The sequence below is a fragment of the Nyctibius grandis genome, chromosome 3 (genome assembly GCF_013368605.1).
Source record: "Nyctibius grandis isolate bNycGra1 chromosome 3, bNycGra1.pri, whole genome shotgun sequence".
Classification (NCBI taxonomy): Eukaryota; Metazoa; Chordata; class Aves; order Nyctibiiformes; family Nyctibiidae; genus Nyctibius; species Nyctibius grandis.
Window position 1 is genome coordinate 218116 of NC_090660.1, and position 21630 is coordinate 239745.

General features: G+C 43.6%; 1 protein-coding gene across 5 annotated transcripts in view; it reads left to right on the forward strand.

The window, feature by feature from the left end:
• HECW1 (HECT, C2 and WW domain containing E3 ubiquitin protein ligase 1) overlaps positions 1 to 21630 on the forward strand; it is a 257027-nt gene that overhangs the window by 189346 nt on the left and 46051 nt on the right. For 4 of the 5 annotated variants that reach the window (XM_068396194.1, XM_068396192.1, XM_068396193.1 and 1 more), the window contains 7 exons: positions 486 to 628; positions 2641 to 2741; positions 4000 to 5364; positions 8822 to 8923; positions 13109 to 13259; positions 18065 to 18195; positions 20456 to 20577. In XM_068396194.1, the coding sequence (XP_068252295.1) occupies positions 486 to 628; positions 2641 to 2741; positions 4000 to 5364; positions 8822 to 8923; positions 13109 to 13259; positions 18065 to 18195; positions 20456 to 20577 (2115 nt within the window). The remainder of the gene's footprint in view (positions 1 to 485; positions 629 to 2640; positions 2742 to 3999; positions 5365 to 8821; positions 8924 to 13108; positions 13260 to 18064; positions 18196 to 20455; positions 20578 to 21630) is intronic. The other variant, XM_068396195.1, reaches the window with a different exon arrangement.

Genomic DNA, 21630 nt, shown 5'->3' on the forward strand with positions numbered 1-21630 from the left:
AAAAAATACCCCAAAACATGAGCTGTGCAATTATATTTAGGTCAATAATCATTGCTAGGGCAGAGTTCATTACATTTCTACACATGTATTGCTGTTACCGATGGCGAGCCTTGTTTGGAGTGTTTGGATGCTACCATGACATGAATACATGAAATTCCTGCATTCCTCAAGCCTGATTCTCCAGCATTGCACAGTACAGAATCACAGACTGGTCTGGGTTGGAGGGGAACTTAAAGATCATCTAGTTCCAACCCCCTGCCACAGGCAGGGACACCTTTCCTCTAGACCAGGTTGCTCCAAGCCTCACCCTAGGGTGCCTTCACCTGCCTGCTCTGAGGCCAAGCAGACCTGTGCCTTGGAGTCCAAGGGCTGTTTCTCTCCTGTGAAAAAACCCAGAGACTTCCAGAGGTCAACAAGCCGTAGCAGCTGTGTGTTGTTGTGGCCCAGCCACCAGCTTCATGTTCTGTGCTGTTCCTTTATTGCAGCAATTCAGCTTTGTCTCCCTGCCCACGGATGTCCTGGAAATAGAAGTTAAAGACAAATTTGCGAAGAGCCGACCGATCATCAAGCGTTTCCTGGGAAAACTCTCCATGCCAGTTCAGCGCCTCCTGGAAAGACATGCCATAGGGTAAAGTTTGCTGCTTATGCTACTTTCCGTTGTTTAACAAGTGTGTTGCTGTTTTGAGTCCCTGTGATATATCATTATAGTTGATATAATGCTGTTGAGGGGGAGTTATTAAACTGACAGTTGTCTGATGAATGATGTTTGTCCTAATTAGAATTTATAGGACTTCGGGCCCGACAAAGAATTCCCTCTATGACCCTGTCCATTGCATTTTGAAAAGTGAGAGCTGGCATTTAGGAAAGAAAATTGTTTTGTGTCTATCATGGCTGTGAATCTGGAGAGTGCAATATTTTCAATTTGAATATTACTTTAATGTTACCAACGGGCTGTTTTCATGTTTCAAGGAATTACCTATGGGCTAAAATCGTGTCAGGTCTGTTCTTCCTCCCTTTAATTTCTGAACGGTGGAAATAGTACAAAAAAAAATATATGTGGCATGTTGTAACTAAATCTTTCTGACCCCACCCTGCTGCCAAGGAATAACCAGTTCACTTGAGCTCACCAGCCCTGCCCTGCTTCCCCTTTGCGTTAAAGCCCTGGGAAGGTGTATGCTGCCAGGGTGACACAAACCGATTTGAGGCAGATGGATAGTGTGCAGACAAAGCCAAAAAGTTGGCTCTGAACTTTTAAGGTTCAGACCTTGAGGAGCAGGGAGAGAAAGAGTCATCTACTGAGGAGAGCATGGGCAGTGCAGTTCCCAAGAAGGCATTTTTGAAAATTGGATCTCAGTTCAGCAGACCAGCGGGAAGCTGAGCTTGTTGGAAGTGTTTTTGAACAGCTGGTTCGGAAACTGGCTGTGATATTGACAGCTGAATCTACGGGAGGGGACTGAGCTACCTCCCTTTTAAGTAGGGAAGATAGAGTAGCTTTTTAGAAACCAGATGGAAAAGAACAGTTTGGGGAAGGTGGAGCCCTATAACTGGTATCACTGGCTTCCCTCTGTATGAGATTTCTCATCATCTTCTGATTATATCTTCCTATTTTACTTCCTTATTGTAAACACCGTCTGTCTAAGGATATACTTTGCCAAGAGCAGTGCCTCCAACCTGCACCTAGATCTGGCTTAGTTTTAATACCATGGTGGCTTTTAAACCTCAGGCAAGCTCAATGAGAAGTGTACACAAAAGTTCAGGAAGATCATATGGAAATCTTGAGATCGTCTCATTTATATGAGTTTCTGATGCATGTGAAACTGTCCTAGCAAATACATTGGGCCCAACTGGAAGTGAACTATGTGTCTTCAAAAGATGTATCAATATTACTATTTAGTGAACCCTTTACACTCAAAAATGCTTTGCAAACATTGACTCAGGCTCATTTTGGGCAGCTGGGAAGTTAATCTCTTCTATAGTTTCATTCTGTTCTGAGGGGTGGATGAAGTGTGGCAAAGGGAGGGACCTGCACAAGGACAGAATGGAGTCATTGATCAACCTTGTCAGGAAGGTGTTCTCCTGATATTTCAGCTTCATAGAGGTAAGAGGGGTGGAAATAGATGAAGAGCAGTCATTCAGCCAGTTTGAAAAGAGAAGGTGGTAAGCGGGGACTGGCCTGTACAGGGTTTTGAAAGAAAGGACAGGAAAGCTGAATTTTGTGCAGATGGTGAAGGGAAGGACGTACAGAAACGCGAGGTTCTACAGAAGGGTAGATACAGTCAGATCAGCAGGGAAGTGGAGTTAAAATAGCTGAAGTGGGAGTTGTTTGCTTCCCATGTCAATATCTTCATACCCATACTGCAGAAGTTCCATTGCCACTGTTCTCTCTCTCTATACATACGTGCTTGTGTATCCCAGGAGCCTGTCTTACTCACTGACTCAGCTGTTCCATTGTAATTGAAGACATTGTCCTCTCCTTCCCTGCCATTCGTTCTCTTGTGTGCAAGTCAGCGTGCCCTCATGGCTGGGTTGAATGGCCTTTGAAAACCATTATGTATTTTTGTAGGACACAGCAGCTTTATCTCTGCACAGTAGACGTTGGGTATGTTATAGTCTGTTGTGACAATATTTGTTTTCTTTCAGGGACAGGGTTGTAAGCTACACTCTGGGTCGCAGGCTTCCTACAGATCATGTCAGTGGTCAGCTGCAGTTCCGATTTGAGATAACTTCTTCCATCCATCCAGGTAATTCTCAGTCTTAACCCATCATTTATCTAGACTTTGGGTTTTTTTTTGCTTTGCATTCTTTCTCCTCGGAAATCTGAATTCATTCCTGGCTGCTCTGGGACTTTATGCACTTTCCTTTGCTCATGACTCTACCTAAAGTCCCCCATCACAGGAGGCATCGTGAGTCACAACTTCTTCTCTGCTTCCCCTTAGCTTAGAGCTACTGGTGTCTCGTATCCCCCTGTTCTTGGCTGCTTCAAATACTCTGCCACATCACTGGGAGAGAAGAGGGTGGAAAACTAAAGTCTCACTGCTTCTCTATCACCTGTCCTGGGGAAGTACTAGATGGGCTGTTAGTTGTAGAGTCATCTGCATTTGAGCACTTCATAAGTAAAACAGGAGAATGTAATGGTAGAGATGATCAGAAACATTCTCATTTTGATTATCTTAAATAGCAAAAGTAAAACAAAAAAATAATTCAGTGTTCCCCCCCCCCCCTCCCTTTTGGTTTGGTTTTGGTTCACATTCTCTTCTAGTTACTAGGAAGTCACTGTCATGATGGTGTAAGTTTGAACACTGGCTTTCATGTCAAAGTCTCAGCAGCATTGCTCAGGGACTTTTTGCCCTCCATGTTAGTGCCCTCTCAGGTACACTTTGCCAAGCCAACAGCAGCTGCATTAGAGGTTGGAAATGGTGACCTGACCCTTGCTGGAAAACCCTGACGTCTGTCTTGTGAGTGTTTGGATGAAAGAGCCCAGGGCCCGTGTTGTCTGGCATCTGGGAGGAGGTGGTTCAGATGAGGATCACATCAAAGGCTGTTTTGGAGAAAGTTTTTTGCCTTTTAGGGGTGTGAAAAACAGTTTTTTAAGTTCTCTGTTATGGAGTCCTGTCAGCTTCAGCACGACAAGAAAGATGTCATTAAAACCTCGGGGAAGACTTCCTTGTCATTCCCATGGTATTCCCTCCAATGCCACTTTGGCTCAAAGAGGAGTTTCAAGGTGTTACCTTCAGGTTATGTTGCAAGGAGGCAGGGTGCTGCATACAGATTACTACCATGAGTAAGCCACATGATTGTTAAATCCACTGTACTGACTGCCTAGCAAAAAAAAGCAGCATTTCCTGATAGTTGCTCAGTTGCCCACTCATTTCACACTGTAATTTGTGTTTTTAATTTTCTCAGATTGCTGTGGGTGCCTGTGTCCCCACAGCCAAGCTTCTGGTTCAGTCAAACCTTCTTGTTAACGGAGTAAGTAATTTCTTTTCCTGTTCCATACAGATGATGAGGAGGTCTCCATTAGTGCAGATCCTGAGCCAGCTGACCTCCAGGAAAGCCCCGTGAACAACCCCACAGAGGAAAGCCTCGGTGAGCCTCCATGCATCAACACGGTGACCTCAGAAAGTACAGCTCCAGAACAGCTAAATGGATACAGTGTGAACAGTGTCGATAGCCCAGGGGCTGTCAAACCACGTGGGGAAGTCAACCAGAACAGCTTAAATGAAGAGCTAGCAGGAGATGGGGAGGCTGATGCGGTGCCCGTTCCTGAGCCCTTGGAATCCATCCCAGGAGAAGCGCTGCTTTCTTTGAGCGCTACGGACCTCACGGAGCAGCTGGCGCTGCTGGCCTGCATGTCTCCTCCTGAGACTGAAGTTAGGGAAAATAACAAAGTCAATTCTGGTACTCAGGGAGATGGTGGAGTCTTGACCAGCATAGAAACGTTGGATATCGATGAGGTGAGTGCAGATGTGCATGCTGGCAAGGACCTAGAGAAGAGTCAGGAAGAAGGGGCTTCAGCCCAGGAGGAGGAAGACAACAAGCTGCAACTGAGGACCACAGCAAAGAGGAAAAACAGGCCCTGCTCCCTGCCTGTGTCTGAACTTGAGACAGTCATAGCTTCAGCTTGCGGCGAGCCAGAGACCCCTCGCACGCACTACATACGGATCCACAACCTGCTCCACAGCCTGCCCTCGGCACACATGAGCAGCGATGGGGAAGAAGAGCAAGATGGTGACAACGGTGGGGAGAACAACGAGGAGTCTACAGTCAAGGAGGTGTTGGAGAAGGAGACGGTCAGTGAGAGTGAGACAGTGGCAGCAGAGCCACCTCTGGACAATGAGGCTGAAGAGAACTTCAGCCAGAGCACGATGCCTCCTGGGACCTTGGACGAGCAACTCTCCGACTTAAATGACGGGCTGTTGGATGGGGAACGCCCCAGGACAGTAAGCGAGAGCGAGTCCAGCTCCAGGCCCAACGGTGACAACGAGTGCGAGGCGTGCGACACCTCTTGCTACAGCCCCTCTTGCTACAGCACTTCCTGCTACAGCACCTCCTGCTACAGCACTTCTTGCTACAGCACCTCCTGTTACGACAGTAACAATCGCTTCTCCAGCCATACCCGCTTCTCCTCTGTCGACAGCGCAAAGATCTCTGAGAGCACGGTCTTTTCCTCACAGGATGAGGAGGAGGAGGAGAACAGTGCTTTTGAGTCAGTGCCAGATTCAGTGCAGAGCCCTGAGCTGGACAGGGAGCAAGTGGATGGCTCCTCCCAGTGGCCAGATGAACTAGTAGCTCATGGTGGGAATCCACAGAGAGCCACAGAGAGTCTAGACACCCCAATAGCAGGTCCAAGCAGCAGAAGAGAAGGTTAGATCCTGAGAATCGATGCGCTGAGTAACCCTGGTTATCTGGATGTCACAGAAGGCATCAGATAATCGAGGTTTCAGATAGCTCACGGTTTATTTCATACAAATCTGGGGGCTGTGAGCTGGGCCAGATATCGGGGAGGGTTGGATAACTGAGCCTGTCTTTAAAAATCCCAGCAAAACCAAACAAATCGGATGGGGATCTGTATCTATGGATTCCTGTAGATACATGTGCATCATAAAATCAAGATTAGCTGCTGTGGTTATGTGGCAGATCAGCATTATCACATTCACCAACTCATTCCTGATTTCCTGGGGTTGTTCCATTTCACATATCTGATGTGCTGCCGTGTCTCTGATAGTCAGTGAGAGGGCCAGCTCGTGCTTGTCAAAGGGCAGATGTGTTGATTTACACCAGCTAAAGACCTGCACCAGTTTCTCTGTGTCATTGGTAGCCGTGCACAGTCATAAGCATGGAGAAATGCTAGTATTTGTCTCTTACAGACCCAGGTTTCTAGCCCCGTTTGTTCCAATTCCCCGAGTATCAAGCAAATCTACCTCAGATTTCACAGACCACAGGGCAACAGAGATTTTTTTTTTTGTTAGATACTTTGAAAATTGAACTATATTGAACAAAATTCTCATCTCCTTATCATTCTCTAGATAGAAAACATGCTTAAGAAAGCAATTTTTTGTCTTTGTAGTTTAGGTCCTGTTTTTCCCAAATCACTGCAAACTGTTACATCAAATTCCTCCCTTTGGTAACTCATTTTCTGTCATATGAGGGGTGGCTTTGATCACTCATCTTTTCTTCAGCTAGTGTATCTTTTTTCTTCCGCTGAAGGAGTGAAGGCCTCAGCAGCAGCTAAGGAGTATGCAGCAAGGTCAAGAGGTGGTCTGTGCATTCCCAGATCCTGAGTCATCTGGCTCTGACTATAAGTGACACCAAGTTAAAATGGCACCAAAAGGGTAACATATTTGGGGACCACTGGGAGACCCCAACCAAAGCATACTTCTACCTTCTCCTTCTGCGTTCCCAGTTCATTTACCCCACTGCCACAGGCCCTGCCCCAGCAGCAAGAAAGGTGTAAGGGTGGCCTTACATGCTGGACCATGTAGAGGCTTCGCAGACAGCTGGGCCTAGGCAATTATTCACTCTGCAGAGCAGAATCTAGCCCAAAGAATTGCATTCTCAGAAGTACACAGAGGTACAGAAACCCAGGTTCCTTCCTTGCAGGCGAGGGTCTTTGTGTGTGGACAGCATTTATGTGCAAGTACACCTAAGGGGGCACAAGTGTGGGTGTGCCTGTGAGAGCACGCTTACAGGTGTGATGGTTATTTTAGACTGTGTGTACTTTTGAGAGGGGGTGTGGGGGGAGAGGGTGTCTTCTGCGTATGGATTCAGTAAACCTCCAAGGCTGTGCCCCTCGGGCCTGTGTAACACACTGCGGTGTCGACGGTGGCTTGGCTTTGGTTAGCTGAGAGAGAGGATGTCTGAAGGGCAGCCCAGCTCTTGATATCCCCGGGGGTGCTTCAGTAAATGTGCCCGTTGCTTCATGACTTGGCAGCTGGCACAAGTGCAATAGATGTGGTCACCTCCATCTGCTCCAGGTGACCGATACTACCGTGCTTCCGCTGCCTTGGCGTAACTCTCTTGACTAGGGGAGAGTCAATTGTGGTGAGGTAAGTAAAGAAACAGAGATGAGACACCTGTAGTAACAGCACAGTTTTTAAGGCTATGGGAGATGGACTTTTAGCACTGAGCAATACCTTACATAACTCTGCTGTCTGTTCAAAACACGCAGCAGATGCGACTGTGAGGTACGCCTATACACGAGTGGTTTGATGCAGACATTTAACAGGCCATACGGTACCATCAGAGCACCTAGAAGAGGGAGTATTTTTATCTAAGTGATTTTTCTCACTTCTGGATGGTGTAAGTTTTGGGGTTTTTTTTTTACAGTTTTATACAAAATTGGCTTCTGCCTTCTGGCTGTTGGTTGTTTAAAGAAAAACATAATTTTGGATAATTTTTTTTAACTTGATAGCTATATGTTTGTTTTTTCTACAAAATGTTCATTCTTAGGCTGTTAAGATTCTGACATTAAAAATGGCTAAACCAGCCAGCACACAGTGAGTTTGGCTTAGCTGAATGGTCTGGGTTTTAATTCTGAAGTATCTTTTTTTTAATTTATTTTCTAATTTTCTGGTGATGTTGGATCTAAAATTAGTATCTAATTTTCTGGTGGTGTTGGAGACACTAAGTATATTTTTTTATATGTGTTTTATTTTTTAAAATGTTTTTTCCCTGAGCTGCATCTTTCTGATGCATGTAAATGTTGAATTTATGCAACTTAGATTGTATCTGTATTAACAGGCCCACCTGGACCTGCAGGTTATAGTGGAAAGACTGTTATCACACAATATGAAAATGTGTCCATGAGTAGGATAAATAGTCCTGGTTTCTAAGTTCTAAGGACAGACCAAGAAGGAGTCTGAATTCTGGAACCTGGGAAGCTTTAACATGCAGGTTCCTTATTCTCACAGTTAAGTGGAAGATGAGGAATGCTTTTTCATCCCTGCTATAACTTCTTAGTTTCTTAAAGGACTCTATAAACATTGACTGGATCTTAAGTTACTTGTTCCTTTCAACAGAACATGAGTCTGGACATCTGCTTAGGTTTCATTTATTTTATATTTGGATATATAGACATATGTACAATATTAGTGTTTAAAACCTTCCTCTGCACTGTCTGCTGTGTGTCTCCTCCTTCTTTCCCTCTTCTGTATCTCAGGTCTTCCTTCTTTATCTCTGATCCTGATTATGTCTCACTATCTTCTGTCCTCCTCTTCTACCACCTGTTTCCTACCTGTTTCTGGTCCTTCTCTCATTCTCCCTCCTTCCACCCAAGATGGACTCTCTGAATTTTGAAAAATACACACAGAAGGGGATGATCTTCTGCTCTGCAGGGACTGCAAAATCCTGCCACTCCAGTCCACTCGCACAGCCGTTGGTGTTCTGGAAAAGCAGAGAAAGGTCCAAGGCAGCTTTTAGCCTCGTATTCCACTGATGGGATGAACTGGAAGTTGGAACCAGGATTTTGCACGTTCCTGCCAGTTTCTGCAGAAGCTTGAGTTTGGTTGTACCTGCACAGTGTTTCTCAGGGATCAAGCCTGATTCTTCTCTCGCTTACACTTGAGTGTCTGAGTCCAGAATCTGTCTCATAGTAGTTTAGCATTGACTCAAACCTGAGGTCAGAGCCTTGACTGCATTATTTTAATAATCCTTTGGCATGTGAGTTCTTATTAAAATAATGCCTGAACTAGGCAGAACCAGAGCTGCTAGTACAGCAGGCTAACCAATTTAAAATAATCACTTGTTTTACAGTAGCACATTTTTTGAACCACATTGTAAAAACAGTGAATGACTGTCGATGTCTTGAATATCTTGTCCGTAGGTGATTGTCCTTTACTCCATAATTCTCAGCCAGTCAGCCAGCTTCCTTCTCTGAGGCCTGACCACCATCACTACCCAACTATCGATGAGCCTCTTCCACCAAGTAAGCTTTAGTTTTTTAATTTATTGCGTTTTTCAGCTTTTCCTGTTAACTCAAACAGTGTCGAGGTCAGTATGTCTTTCTAAATGACCCCATCTGTTCTGTGTATGCATTCTCCAGAACCCAAGCAGTATGCCCTTTTGTTTCCCTCACTTGATCCTGACTTCAAGTGTCGTCATGTTATTTTGGACAAGCTCCGTAAGCTCCCTCTGCCTTGGTCTGTCTTCTTCCTTAGCTACCATGAAATGAAAATAATATTTCCCTGTTTCCAGTCAGTGTGTTTCCAGTGACTGGAATGGCTGCGTATCCGTCAGGTGCTCTGGAAGCCTGACTGTAAAGCTTTCTGAGTGGTGTATCAGCAAAGGACTCTGATTTTTCTATAATGTTTGTTTCTAGGTTTTCCATAACCAACCTTGGCAGTCCCTGGGGTCTGTCAGCTCTGCTTGCAGGTCCAGTAGGAACCCTTCCACAGTCAGGATGCTCCTGGGACAGACAGGTCCAAATCTGAGCACAACCAGCAGGAGCTGGGAAAAGGCAGCTCACGTAGAGTGGTCTTGTACTGTCTGGATTTGTGATAATCGGTGGGTTTTAAGTCCGTGATGGACTGTGATGGTGTCTGCAGTTGTGTTGGACACAAATGAGAGGGTTTTAAGTAGCGTGACCGAGTAGCAGGCTGATAATATGGGATTTTTACCACTGAACCAGCTCTGGACATGTTTCCTCTTGTCTCTGAGCCTTTCCCTTGTGTCCTGGAGGATCACCCCGCGTTTTGCATTGGCGTGCAGTGCCCAGCAGAGCGCACTCTGTGCCCTGCGACGTGCTGCTGGTCACCCTCAACCTCAGCACGATTTAACAACATAAAACGTGCACTGCCTCAGAAAAACAGCCAGGCGTGTAAACAAGGCACGCTGTTTTCTTCAAAGCCCAAGAAACGAACACACTTATTTGCCCTCCGGTGCCCTTGACAAATAATTCATCATTTACCAACCATGCTGTCAGTATTCCCCAAGCCGAAAATAGCCCCGGTGCCGGCGTCAGCTGCACGGTAGCGTGAATGATTCAAATGCCTTTAGCCCAGTGAGATCTTGTTAGAGCCCCGCTGTGGCTTGCCAGTGAGTGATGACATGGGGACGGGTACCTCTGCAACAGGCAAGTATTCCTCTTCCTCCCACTCTTACCTCAACACTTTGTGAATAGGGCACATTCCCCATGAGATGACTTAATGGTAGGACACTGGCACCAGCTCAGGTAAACAAAACATACTGTGAATCTGTTTCATATTCTTCCATCACCAATTTAATACATTTTTCCTCTTTCTTATAATTATCCTCAAAAGGCAAGTATTTCTGCCATTGGCTTTCACAAGTGCTTTCACAACAGGGTTTAAGGGCATGAATGCAATGTGTGACGATACAGTACAGAAGAGAGATCCCTTTGTAGGTTTTCTTTTAGCATTTGCATATAACATCGTTTCTACAATAAAGGCTGACACTGTGGGCTTAAATATATTGATCTTAATAGGAATAGACTGTACTAAGTTAATTTTGGGGGAAAAAAAAGTTGAATTGGACAATATCACCTAGGAAGCCTGTTTCCAAAAACTCTCCGTGAAATCTTAAGGTAATTTGAAAATGAAAACTATAGTCTTAATCTAGAAATGTTTCTTCTTCTAGTGTTCAATATCACTGTCTCAGTGCCTTTAATGCCTCTCAATCCTAGATAAATCGTTCTTCAAACATGTGAAAGGAAGAAACTTTATATTTTAAACCTGAGTTATATGTTCAAACCTGGCTTACTTCTCCTGCAGCATTAGCTTCCGTCCCTAAGTAGAGTTGAAGATAATTTGCCAGTGCTGCAAGTTCAGCATTGACTGGTTTTACTTAGGCCATGGAGAACCTTCTGGACAGTCTTCTTTCTCTTTTGAATAGCTGTCTGAATAACTTTGTTTCGTCATAATCCCACTACAGCTGGTGTCAGGGAGAAAATGAGAAAATTTAATTTCAGACAGTTTTATTTAGGAAAGTAAGGTAGAGCAGGTTCATTATTTATGTAGGAATGTTATAATGACCAGTCTGGATGTTAAGGGCTATGCGAGATGGACAGAAGATTAGCAGAGCTCGTATGGCCTCGTGATGGCATCACCCTTTATCATGCCTGTGTTTGCTGGTGCTGCTGGAAACCCTACAGAGCTGGAGCCAAGAAAAATACACGTGCCCAGCTCAGAGCTGCTCTTTGCCTAAGGTGCGGCTGAGCTTGGAAAGGGAAAGGCAGCATATTTACTCTGCCCTGACAGGATTATGGCCCTGCCAGAAAAAGTTACGTCTTTTAGTATAAATCAGAGCAATTTCGGAGGCTGCTGTGAAATATGGCTCAGCTGATGGAGGGGGATCGCTGGAGAACAGAGCCAGTACTGTCCCGTCCCAGCCTCTGCTCCAGCACACTTACTGTGAAGGTTAGATGGGGGTTAGTCTGTGTTGTAGTCATGGTCTTATTTTGCCTGAAAAACTAACAAAAGATCCTGAGGAGATTTGGCTGCTTCCTGGACCACCTGTGCCCCTGAAGAGCATGAAGGGACTCGAGCACAGCTCAGAAGTAGAGTTCTGTCTGTGGGTTCACCTGTCATCCTGTCCATCTCTCTGTGCAGGTATCCATCCATCTGTCCACAAATCTGGTACCATGTGCAGCTTCAGTGACGTGTGTGACTTACAGGTTGTCTTGTGGGAAGGCAGAAAGTGTACCTGCCACCTGTGTACCACAAAACTGTCAGCACCTGCCCCCCTCTGACAGCCTTCCCGGGTGGCCAAGAGTTGTTCACCTGATTAGAAATGCTGTTGCAAGGAGCAGTACTGCTGCAGGCTTCTCAAGAGCCATGTGGCACTTCCCACTATTTTAGCATGCCAGTGCAAGTGTCAGCCCGTGGGTTCAGGGGTACGTGTCCTTAAAGCAATGAGTAAAGCAGTGCTCACAGATAGGTATGGTTCGTGTCTGCACATACATGCTGTGTCTGTACAACTTCAGTCCTACTCTTAGAGAGCAGGAGATAAAATATACAAAGTATGAAATCCAGCTGATCCTGAATTTGATTATAGAAAGTCACAGAAGAAGGACTGGACTCATCAGGTAGGAGGGGATCATAGTAAGAGCATGGCAATAAGAGGAAGTGTTTGCCCCCAGAGGTAATCCCCATGTGTGGATTTGTGTGTGGATGTGAGTGAGGGTTGTATATAAACAGGTGTAAAAAGTATGTGCGTATATTTACATAGAGATATCATCAGCTGGTGGATCATGGAGAAATATGAAGCTGGCAAGTCTAATCTGTATCACTGCTCCATACATTCCAATCAGTTTGATACGTGGCTGTGCTAGCTAACTCACTTCTGGATTTCTCCTGTTGCAAACACTTTTTTTTTATCAACATTGCCATTTTCCACAAGCCATCAGATACCAAATAACTTCCAGTTTTCAGTCGTGGGACAACTTAAACGTTAGCAGGAAGCAATAATGATACAAGGCTCAGTATTATGCTGCAAACTTTCAATCTAGTTGGCATTCATCAGAGCAATAGATTTATGATATTCATCTGTTTAGAGAGATTTCTGAGGTTTTGTACAACCAGGCTGTGATCAGGTTTTAGGGGAGCCTTTAACTGCTGTGTGGTATCCTTTGAAGCCACATTATAAAATGAGAGGAATGGAACATGTTTGTTCTGAAACATAACAATAAGGAAAACATGGGATTTGCCACATTAGCTCAGATGTAATCCTCTTCTGCTGAGGGTTGGTGCTGTGTGGCTGCCCTGACCTGCAATGAATGCAGCCAACTAGTGTTACTAATGGTAAAATTATCCAGCCCTTAAAAAATGTAGCCACTATGTCAGTTGTTTGTCATAGTTAGTGGTAGGGAATTGCATAGGCTACCTGTGTGCTGTGTGTGAAGTGTTTATGTATATGCATGTACTGTATATACATACATACAGACAAGCACATAGTCTATATACACCTTTGGATGTATACTTTGACTATAGACACGTAATATATATTGCACACACATGGACTCTCTATATAGTACCTCTCGTGTGTATATACCCTGTCTGTGTACAGGGGTGTGTGCATATGTATCTCCTGCATTTAGGTTTTCTGGAAGGCACCCCACTGACAGCATCACCCCTTGCTCTTTTTCCACCCCTAGACTGGGAAGCTCGGATCGACAGCCATGGGAGGGTGTTCTACGTCGATCACGTCAACCGAACCACCACGTGGCAGCGCCCCACGACCGCGGCGACGCCGGATGGGATCCACAGGTCTGGCTCCATCCAGCAAATGGAGCAGCTGAACCGGCGGTGAGCACTTGCACCTACATTCCCTTGAGATCTACGCTCCCCTTTTCCCACGCTGCCCAGTGGCTCCCCTCCTTCCCCAGCGCATCACATTGGCTCTCTAAGGATTTATCTTGCCTCCTTGTACAAGTCCAAGGTGCACATTCCTGTCGCTGCTGCTGCTGTCTTTCAGCCTGCTGGTGTTCCTCTTGTTGGTGTCCGGTGCCCAAACTGGCCCACGTGAGAAGCGTTGTTGAGTAAAAGATGTCACAAAGCATTTCAAGCAGCAAGAAGCAGCTTTTGGAAACCTTTTTTGAAATGACTCCCAGCAGAGAAGGGAGTGTTCTTCCAAAAGATGGAGTCACTTTTGCTATTTAACTCTGAAGAGTGGTGTCGATGGGTCGGCACCTAGTGCTACGCTGCAGAGGTTTCTGAGCTGTTATTGAAATAGTGTTGCCATATCGGTGTGGCCTTTCTACTCCAGCTAATTAGGCCTGTTGGAAAGGTCTGTCTCCTTTTCCAGGGCAGAGCCCTGCTCTAATAGGACTGTACACGTTTCTAGACATAGATCTGCTTAGTGCTGCCCTGGGCCCTGTAAATCTGTCAGTTCATTCTGAGCTGGCTGAGCTATGTCTTAACATGGTGCACATTTTCCCTTTGTTTGACTAGTCCACACAAAGATTTGTGTATTGTTTCCTTCTCATGCTTGCTTTTCGGACTGAATTTAACAGGAAAGAGAAAAAATAAACAGTTGGTCAAAAATCCTCCCTTTTTACTTCAGAAAAGGTTTTTTTTTTAATTCCCTACTTACTGTAATGATATGGTGTCTAGAAAAAGACAAAACTAAAATTATATTCTAATCATAGCATGCAAAATGCCACAGAAGTTTTTTGGTCTTTTTTTCTGTGCTAAGAGAAAGGTCTGCAGCTGAGAGAAGGATGCAGAGTTTCAAAGTACTCTTTTTCAGGGTGCAGAATAGTTGGGGAGTTACTGTGTGTAAAGAGAACTGGGCCCCGAGTGACAATGACTAGAAAGTTCATGTAAGTTGTGGAGAGCAAACCAGCCTTCTTAAAGTTGTTTTGCAACGTAAGTTGACGCCATCAACGTGCTCTTGAAGAATTGATCCCTTTTTCCACCAAAATTCATTATTTTGGATGGCATTTCATGACGTGTTATGTCTTGCAGAGGTAAAAGAACTTGCTCAGTTTTGTTTTCATTATAGCTTTTGTCAGAATGCGTCAAGCTACCACGTTAATGTTAAAAAAAACCCTAAAGAAAGTGACTGTTTAATGTAGATTCTTTCAAGGGATTTACACGACTGGTCTGCCATTTCGCATTTGTCTTTGAAAGGCATTTGGGCTATGTCAGAGCTCAGACTATTTGGCTGCCACTTAGGCAAGTTATCTGCCACAGAAGGCAGAAAGCTCTGTTGTGGACATACACCAGGTTTTCTTTTTCTTTTTGAGATTGAACTCATGTAAGTGCAGCACAACCAGGAAAGGAGTAAGTGCTTGTGAGAGTCTGCGTAGGAATTTACCGTTCTGTTAGTGAACACAGGTTAGTCATTAAAGCAGCTGTCTCAGCAGGAACTGAAGGGTCTGCATTGTCTTTGTGACCTCTTTGCTTCAAACTTTATTATCCCATATTTTCACATAGGCTACCTGGCGGCTTTCTTGGTTATGACTTGATTATCACTGGCTTGGGTTGGGAATTGACAGCTAATAGGACTGACATCCTTTGAATCTCTCTGTTTTTAGTGTACGCATACCCAGTTACAAAGTGAGAAGTATAGAAGGTTTTCAGCGGTGGCACCTCTCTCCTTACCCAAGTCCCATTGGAGACTAAGCACTTTGCAACTTAATAAACAAGAAATACTGTTTTGTTGTATTTCCAGCTTCATTATTTGAAATGTTCTTCAGCAGACACACCTGAGAATCATTTTAGGTGAGGCAACAGCAAACATAGACCTTGCTGATAGAATTAGCAGCAGCCTGAACTTTTGCTCTAACCTCAAACAAAATTTGGACTCAGAATCACTTAGCAGTTTGAAAAAACTTGGCAACTTTTCTTTGTAAACCAATCTGCTCACTTTTCAGCTTCCTGGTTTCATTTGTGGAAGGGAATGGAAAGACCAAAATATTACAAGGAAGCTTGGTATGTCCAGCCCAGCCAAAACCACAAAGGTTTGGAAATTCAGCTTGAAAAAACCCTCCATAGCTGTGATTGAGCCTGGTCCTGTTTCTTTCTGTGCTCCAAGCTTCCCACTAGCTGTACTGGCCACCTGAGGATACAGGGAATGCAAAACTGGAATCCAGGTGTTGGGCAAACTCCAAAGAGACTCCACACTTCTTATTTTAAAGACTTTTGCTCATTTTCTACAGCACTACCTACCTTGCTTACTTGTCAGCACAGCAGGTAACAGTCCTTGTTGTTCAGGCTCTGTGGAAAGGTGCTTTGCAGCATGTGTGTATCTAGACTCGTCTTTGCACTGATTTAAAAGGTAATAAGTAGCGTAAGAAATTATAACCATAATAGCTAAGACAGCCACAGTGTGGTATTTCTAAACCTCTGTTTCTTTGACAAATCACTTTGAAAGGAGACTGAAATTTCCAGAGGCATTCCCGTAACTTTTGCACCGTCAATGTTTTCTCCAATTACTTGGCCACTTTCTGGTATTTATATAAGATGATTTTATAGTATTGAGACCCAGAAGAAAAGCACAGCCTTTCGCTGGCACACAGCTAGTGCTACTCTTTAAGGTTTGCCAAGAGGGATTTTCTACCATCTCATTAAATTGAAGCTACAAGGTTTTTTTATATGTACGCTTATGTCCCTTGATTATATAAACCTGCCTTTTTTTTTTTTCCCCCCTTTCTGTTGCATGTGGGTGTTGTAAAACTCCTCCAGTACTGGGATGGAAGGTTCATTCAATTGCCTGCAGTCAAGTGAATAAAAATTTAAAATGAGAGTCTAAAAGAGAGGGTTTGAAACTGCAGTAAATTTATGCTGTTGTGAAACCTGCTGTCAGAATTCCCTTGTAAAGATGGATGTTTACTTAAACTCAGAACCCCCAATTTTTTTAAAAAAACTTTTAAAGATGCTGTTTATTGAGCTGTCAAAAAACACCAACTGTAGCTTCAAATGACTTCGAGTACTGAGGGACACACATAGTACTGTGAAAGTTTAGCATAAATCTATTAAAACTTTAATTATTTTACTTAATTATCTCCAACCCTTCTGCCCAAGATTGGGCTGCAGTGAGCTACTGGAGATGGTGTCTGTTGGGAGATGTAAAAACCAAATCCTAACTGCTTGTCTTTAATGATCCTGTGTCACTTTGAGGAACTAACTCCAGACTAACTTCTAATTTGGAATAAAGTGTGTATTAACAAACAGAGAGAGAGAAAGTAATATTTGTAAGTCAGAACTTGAGCTGAGGAAAGAAAAAAGAGTGTAAGTCAGGAAAATGAGAGACAAACAATGCTGGATCAGATTAAATGCAGGCAGTAAAGCCATCCTGTTTTATATACATACAGAAATGCAATCCAGAAATAAGGATTAAAAGTGTTGGGGTTGAGTAAAAGGCAGCTAAAATAACTGAGAGCCTATTTTCTTTCTTTTCTTTCTCTTTCTACTTCTTTCTTTCTCTTTCTCCCTATGCTTTCTTTTTCTTTTCTTTCTCACTCTGTATATAAAAAATATTTTCTTATTCAATAAATGAGACTTAGAGCTTGCCAGTAGAACCAAAGAAATCTTGATCTCTCCTCTTATCATCTGCCTATGTGAGCGAACAAGTTAACTAGAATTTGTTTTGTGTAGTGCAAATTCAGAACACTCCAGGTTATTCCCACAGCCAGGTACATACTTTGTTCCTGATCTGGTAAAGTATTTAGTATTGGGCTCATCCCTAAGACCATGATCAGTCCCATTGACATCAACTGATGTGGCAATTAGTTCCATGATTAGTATGGAAATGACGTTATAGTTTTTTTAAGGCATTCAAAGGTTTTTATTCAGAATTTTCTTCTGCCGTCCTCCTCCCTGTTGTTTGGTTATGTCCATATTGTTTCCTCTTCCCTGTTCTGCAACTAGCCACCGCCCAAGCTAAACACCCAATCCCACTGATTTCCAAAAGCAGACGTAACTCTTGCATCCTCATGCTGTTCACTCAGCTCGTGTCACATCCTATTCTACTTTTCTGTGGCCGTCATATCAGAGATTGTAGCTCTGTGAGGTCGCACTAGCTACTAGTTTGCATTCCATATTGCCTGCCAAAATGAAAGTGTTCCCAACTGCTGGCCGTTGAGTATTGTAATAACCATTTTGTGAACACTCTTAATAGTCTTTACCTTTTTAGGGTTGAGCATGTGCATCCAATACTGTAGTAAGAAAGACTGAAGGGTGCTCAGTGTATCGCAGGATTGATTCTTCCTCCATTGGTTGTGCTGCCATAAGGCAAATGAGAGGGGGAGCCATGACCCACCAGCACTTCTAGGTTCCAGACATCCAGATGTTTTCAAGGGAAGCGTAATAGCAACCTGTAGCCTGAATACCTGTCTAAATTTGACCTTGGAGTCTTCCTTGCTTTGCACCCTCTGTAGCTATTCGTTAGTCAGTGCAAAATGCCATATTTGCAGAGTAATGGTTGGCCCAAGTGTGAGTAGTTGCATCAGTTGAAGGAGAAGAGTTGGGTGTGCTCTTACTCTGTCGTATGCTGAGGATAGAAGTATTGGAATCGTTCAGAACCAGTGCTGATTGCTAAGGTGGAAAGCACCAGAAAGCTCTTCTGTTAACTAAAGCATGTTGTTCCTTTCTCTGAATGTTTGTAGATACCAAAATATCCAGCGAACTATTGCAACAGAGCGGAGTGAAGATGATGCTGTGGTAAACAACAGGGTGGAGAGAGTTCCCACCGGAGGAGGAAGTGACTCGGAGGCAGAGCCTTCCCAGCCAAGCTCAGGTATGGGGAAAAAAGCTACTGGGCGGCATGTCCAGTGCCACTCAGTGATGGGGAAATCTGCATTTCCAGGGGAGACTGGAACTTTATTATACAGGGTTGCAAAAGCTAATGAAAAGAAAAGAGGTTTAGACTTGAAGCTACAGGTTTTAGACCTGAAGCTACAGGTACAGAGCTAGATACAAAGGGCCTCAGTTCTTTTTTCAACAGCTACTGAGACAGACAAAGCACTTTTACTTGAGTAAAGGGCTATTTGAAATTAAAATGGAAACAGCATCTGTTTTTTATTCAGCTTAGAGGTTGCAGAAACAATGCTGTCAATTTTTGCTGCAGTGTGATTTTGATCTGGGGACATTGCAGTTTGTTCTCTCTGGGCATGGCTTCTGCACTGCCACATTTGCCTGTGTGATCACACCTGCAGTGGCCCTGGCATCAAGTATGAAATAGTTGGGTTTTTAAAGCTGCGGATTTGTGATAGCCGTGAGCCGATCTGAGTATGGGCTCCACTGAGGAGGCACAGCTGTCTTTTTGCTCATCACTAACTCGTGACAGCACCCAGTAACAGAGCAGAGAACGTATCTGTCTGAAACATAACCTGTTTCTTGTCCTTAATGTTGTTTACAGACAGATTGGTTCTTTCATCTGGCTCATTAGATGACCAGACAAGAATGAGTGTCACTATGAAGGAGAATGTGTTCCCAGGGCAGGATGGGATGGGCAGGGAGCTCTTCTGCTCTTTTGGTGGTAGTCATGCTCATATTCTCTTAAAACATTGTGGAACCGTAGCCTAGGTGTTTGTTTCAGGTAAGAAACACCAGCAATCAGACTAGTGCCCACTATGCAACTTGTGCACAAGCAGAAATAACTGTCTGCTTTGGTGGAAAACCTGCACCACCAAAAGGAATGGCTGTTCTCTTCCTTTGGATCATGCTCATCTTCACCTAACTTTGTGCTCTGTGTTGTCTACTGGAAGTAAATCTGATTTGCCATCCTTTTGCCATCCCTCTGTGAACAGCATTGGCAAAGGGAAAGAAGCAACATAACGTCTGCTTGAATTTTCTGAATGTTCCGTGTTGAACAGGAAGAATTACACAGAGAAATAGTGAACTTACTTTTTTTTTTAATATGTTTAGAAAAATACTCAGTTTTGCCTGTTTGTTTTCCTGATCCATTAGGTGGTTTTAGTTTGAAAATCAATTTTGACCAAGAATGTTTAATGTTTGATATTCAAAGCTGCTTTGCAGTCCTTTGTATTGCAATTTATGGGAGCCTTTTACCCATAACATCCTTTAACTGGATGCTATAGGGAGAGCCCAGTCTTCTCTGTTAGCAGCTGAAGTGGAAATGAGGTACACATTGTATTATTAGTATATAAATTATAAGTAATGTAGTCATTACTTGTAATATGTATAATCATTTACTATCATAGCCTATGTAATAAAATAGTAATTTAATAGGAATCGCTACCAGTATTTAGGTCAGTATATTATGCTATATATATAAGAGCTAATGAGTATAATATATGTCATCTTAAGTGATTAGGAAATGGTTTCTGCTATAGAGAATTGCTTTGCTTTTAGAAGAATAAAATGCCAAGAATTAAAAGATCAAAGGTGATGTAAACCACACTAGAATAAGAGAAAGCTACAGTATGATACATTTGCTATTTGGCTTTTAGTTTACATGAAAAATGGCAGGAGGAATACAATTTAGGCACATTAATCCAGATTCTAACCCAGTACAAATCAATTCAGCTCCAGCAATGGATCCAGTCTGCATTTTTAAGTGGATAGAATAATATGATGTGTCTAGCAGGAAGAAAAAAAAAGTTACAGTTGAGAAGAAGAAAATGGGAATCTATACTTATCCTGTTGATGACATCTGCATCCAATTTCCTTGGGCTGCAAATAAAAGTTGGCTCGCATTTGAAAACGCCAGAACTGCACACTCAAACCATAATTCCGTGGTAGGAAGCACTTTTCTGGTGGCTGTAGAAGGTCAAGGAGTTCCCACCTCTACAGTTTACATTCTCAAATGCTCAGTTCTGCTCCTGTGCTTCATGAAGTGATACAGATTAAAAATAATCCCTTTGTGTCTGTTTTTGTTGTCTTTACCATACAAGTCCCCAAAACCATGGACATGCCAAAAAAAAACGCAATGACAAGTAAATGGCAATGCTTTGCAGCACCAACATGAAGGTTAAATGATAGACTGTGCTTGCCATTACGTTAATAAGATTTTGCTGCTTTATTTTTTTGTCCAGAGATTAGGAGAGAAGGTTCCCTTTCTCCTGTGAATTCTCAAAAAATCACCTTGTTGCTGCAGTCCCCAGCTGTGAAGTTCATCACGAATCCCGAGTTCTTCACTGTGCTGCATGCAAACTATGTGAGTAACTATGATTTGCTCTCTCACACTACTGATTTCTGAATCCAAATGCTGTGCCCCAGGCCCTTTGAGGAGAAGCACAGTGAATTTGAATTGCATGACTCAGCCTCAGTTGTCCTTTCTGAGCACCAGAGCGGGGTAGGGACAGTACAGGCAGGCTGCTCCGAGGAGACTCTTGCTGGGATTCTGCCTCACGCAAGTAACTCCTTGGTACAGAGAAGCTCGTTAATGTTGTCCTTCCAGAACCAGCAGGAACCCTGGGTTTTGGCTGTGTTGATTCTGTTGCTGCACAGAGTGAGGTTGGTACCTTTCAAGCCACTTGTCCTGGTTTCACTGGGATTTGGTTTCAGTGTGTGGCCAGCCATGGTGATCAGGCCATTAGCAGTTACCCCAGGGCAGCTGCCCCAGGCTGGCCCCCAGGTGTGTTCTGTATCATTGACATCAAGCTCACTATCAAAGGGAGGGCTGGCTGGGGAGAGGTGGGGCTGGGTTTGCTCTCCTCTCTTCTAACCTCCCTTTCCTCATTCCCAATGACTGGTATTCCTGGAACAGCCTGCTGCAGCTCTGTAGCTAAGTATACTTTTGTGTGTTTTGTGTTATCGTTGATATTGGTTTCTTCATTTTATTAAATCTGTTTAATTTTAACCCACGAGTCTCCCTCCTTTTCCCAATTCCCTTCCTCGGTTGGGGAAGGGACATTGGGTGAGAGAAAAACTGCTATTGTTTAGCCCCAGGTGCAGGCTAAACAAAGACACCATGTTCCTGAGAAACCTTACTCAGATACCGCCAAGTCTGAGGGAAATAGAGGGAGAAGATTATTAACTCCTGCAGTTTGCACTCCCAAGAAGCAGGTGGGCATAATGCAGTGAAAGAAATACTAACTTGAGTCAGTGTAGTTATTTTGGAAAAAAAAAAAAAACAAGAATGAAAATGAATTTTCAAAAATTCAAATTACTTTTTTTTTCCATTAATGAAATAAATCTGCATGTTTTCTTGCAAATCTGCTGTGGAGCGGAAAAAATGTAATAATAGGTCAACCAGGAGGAAGCAGAC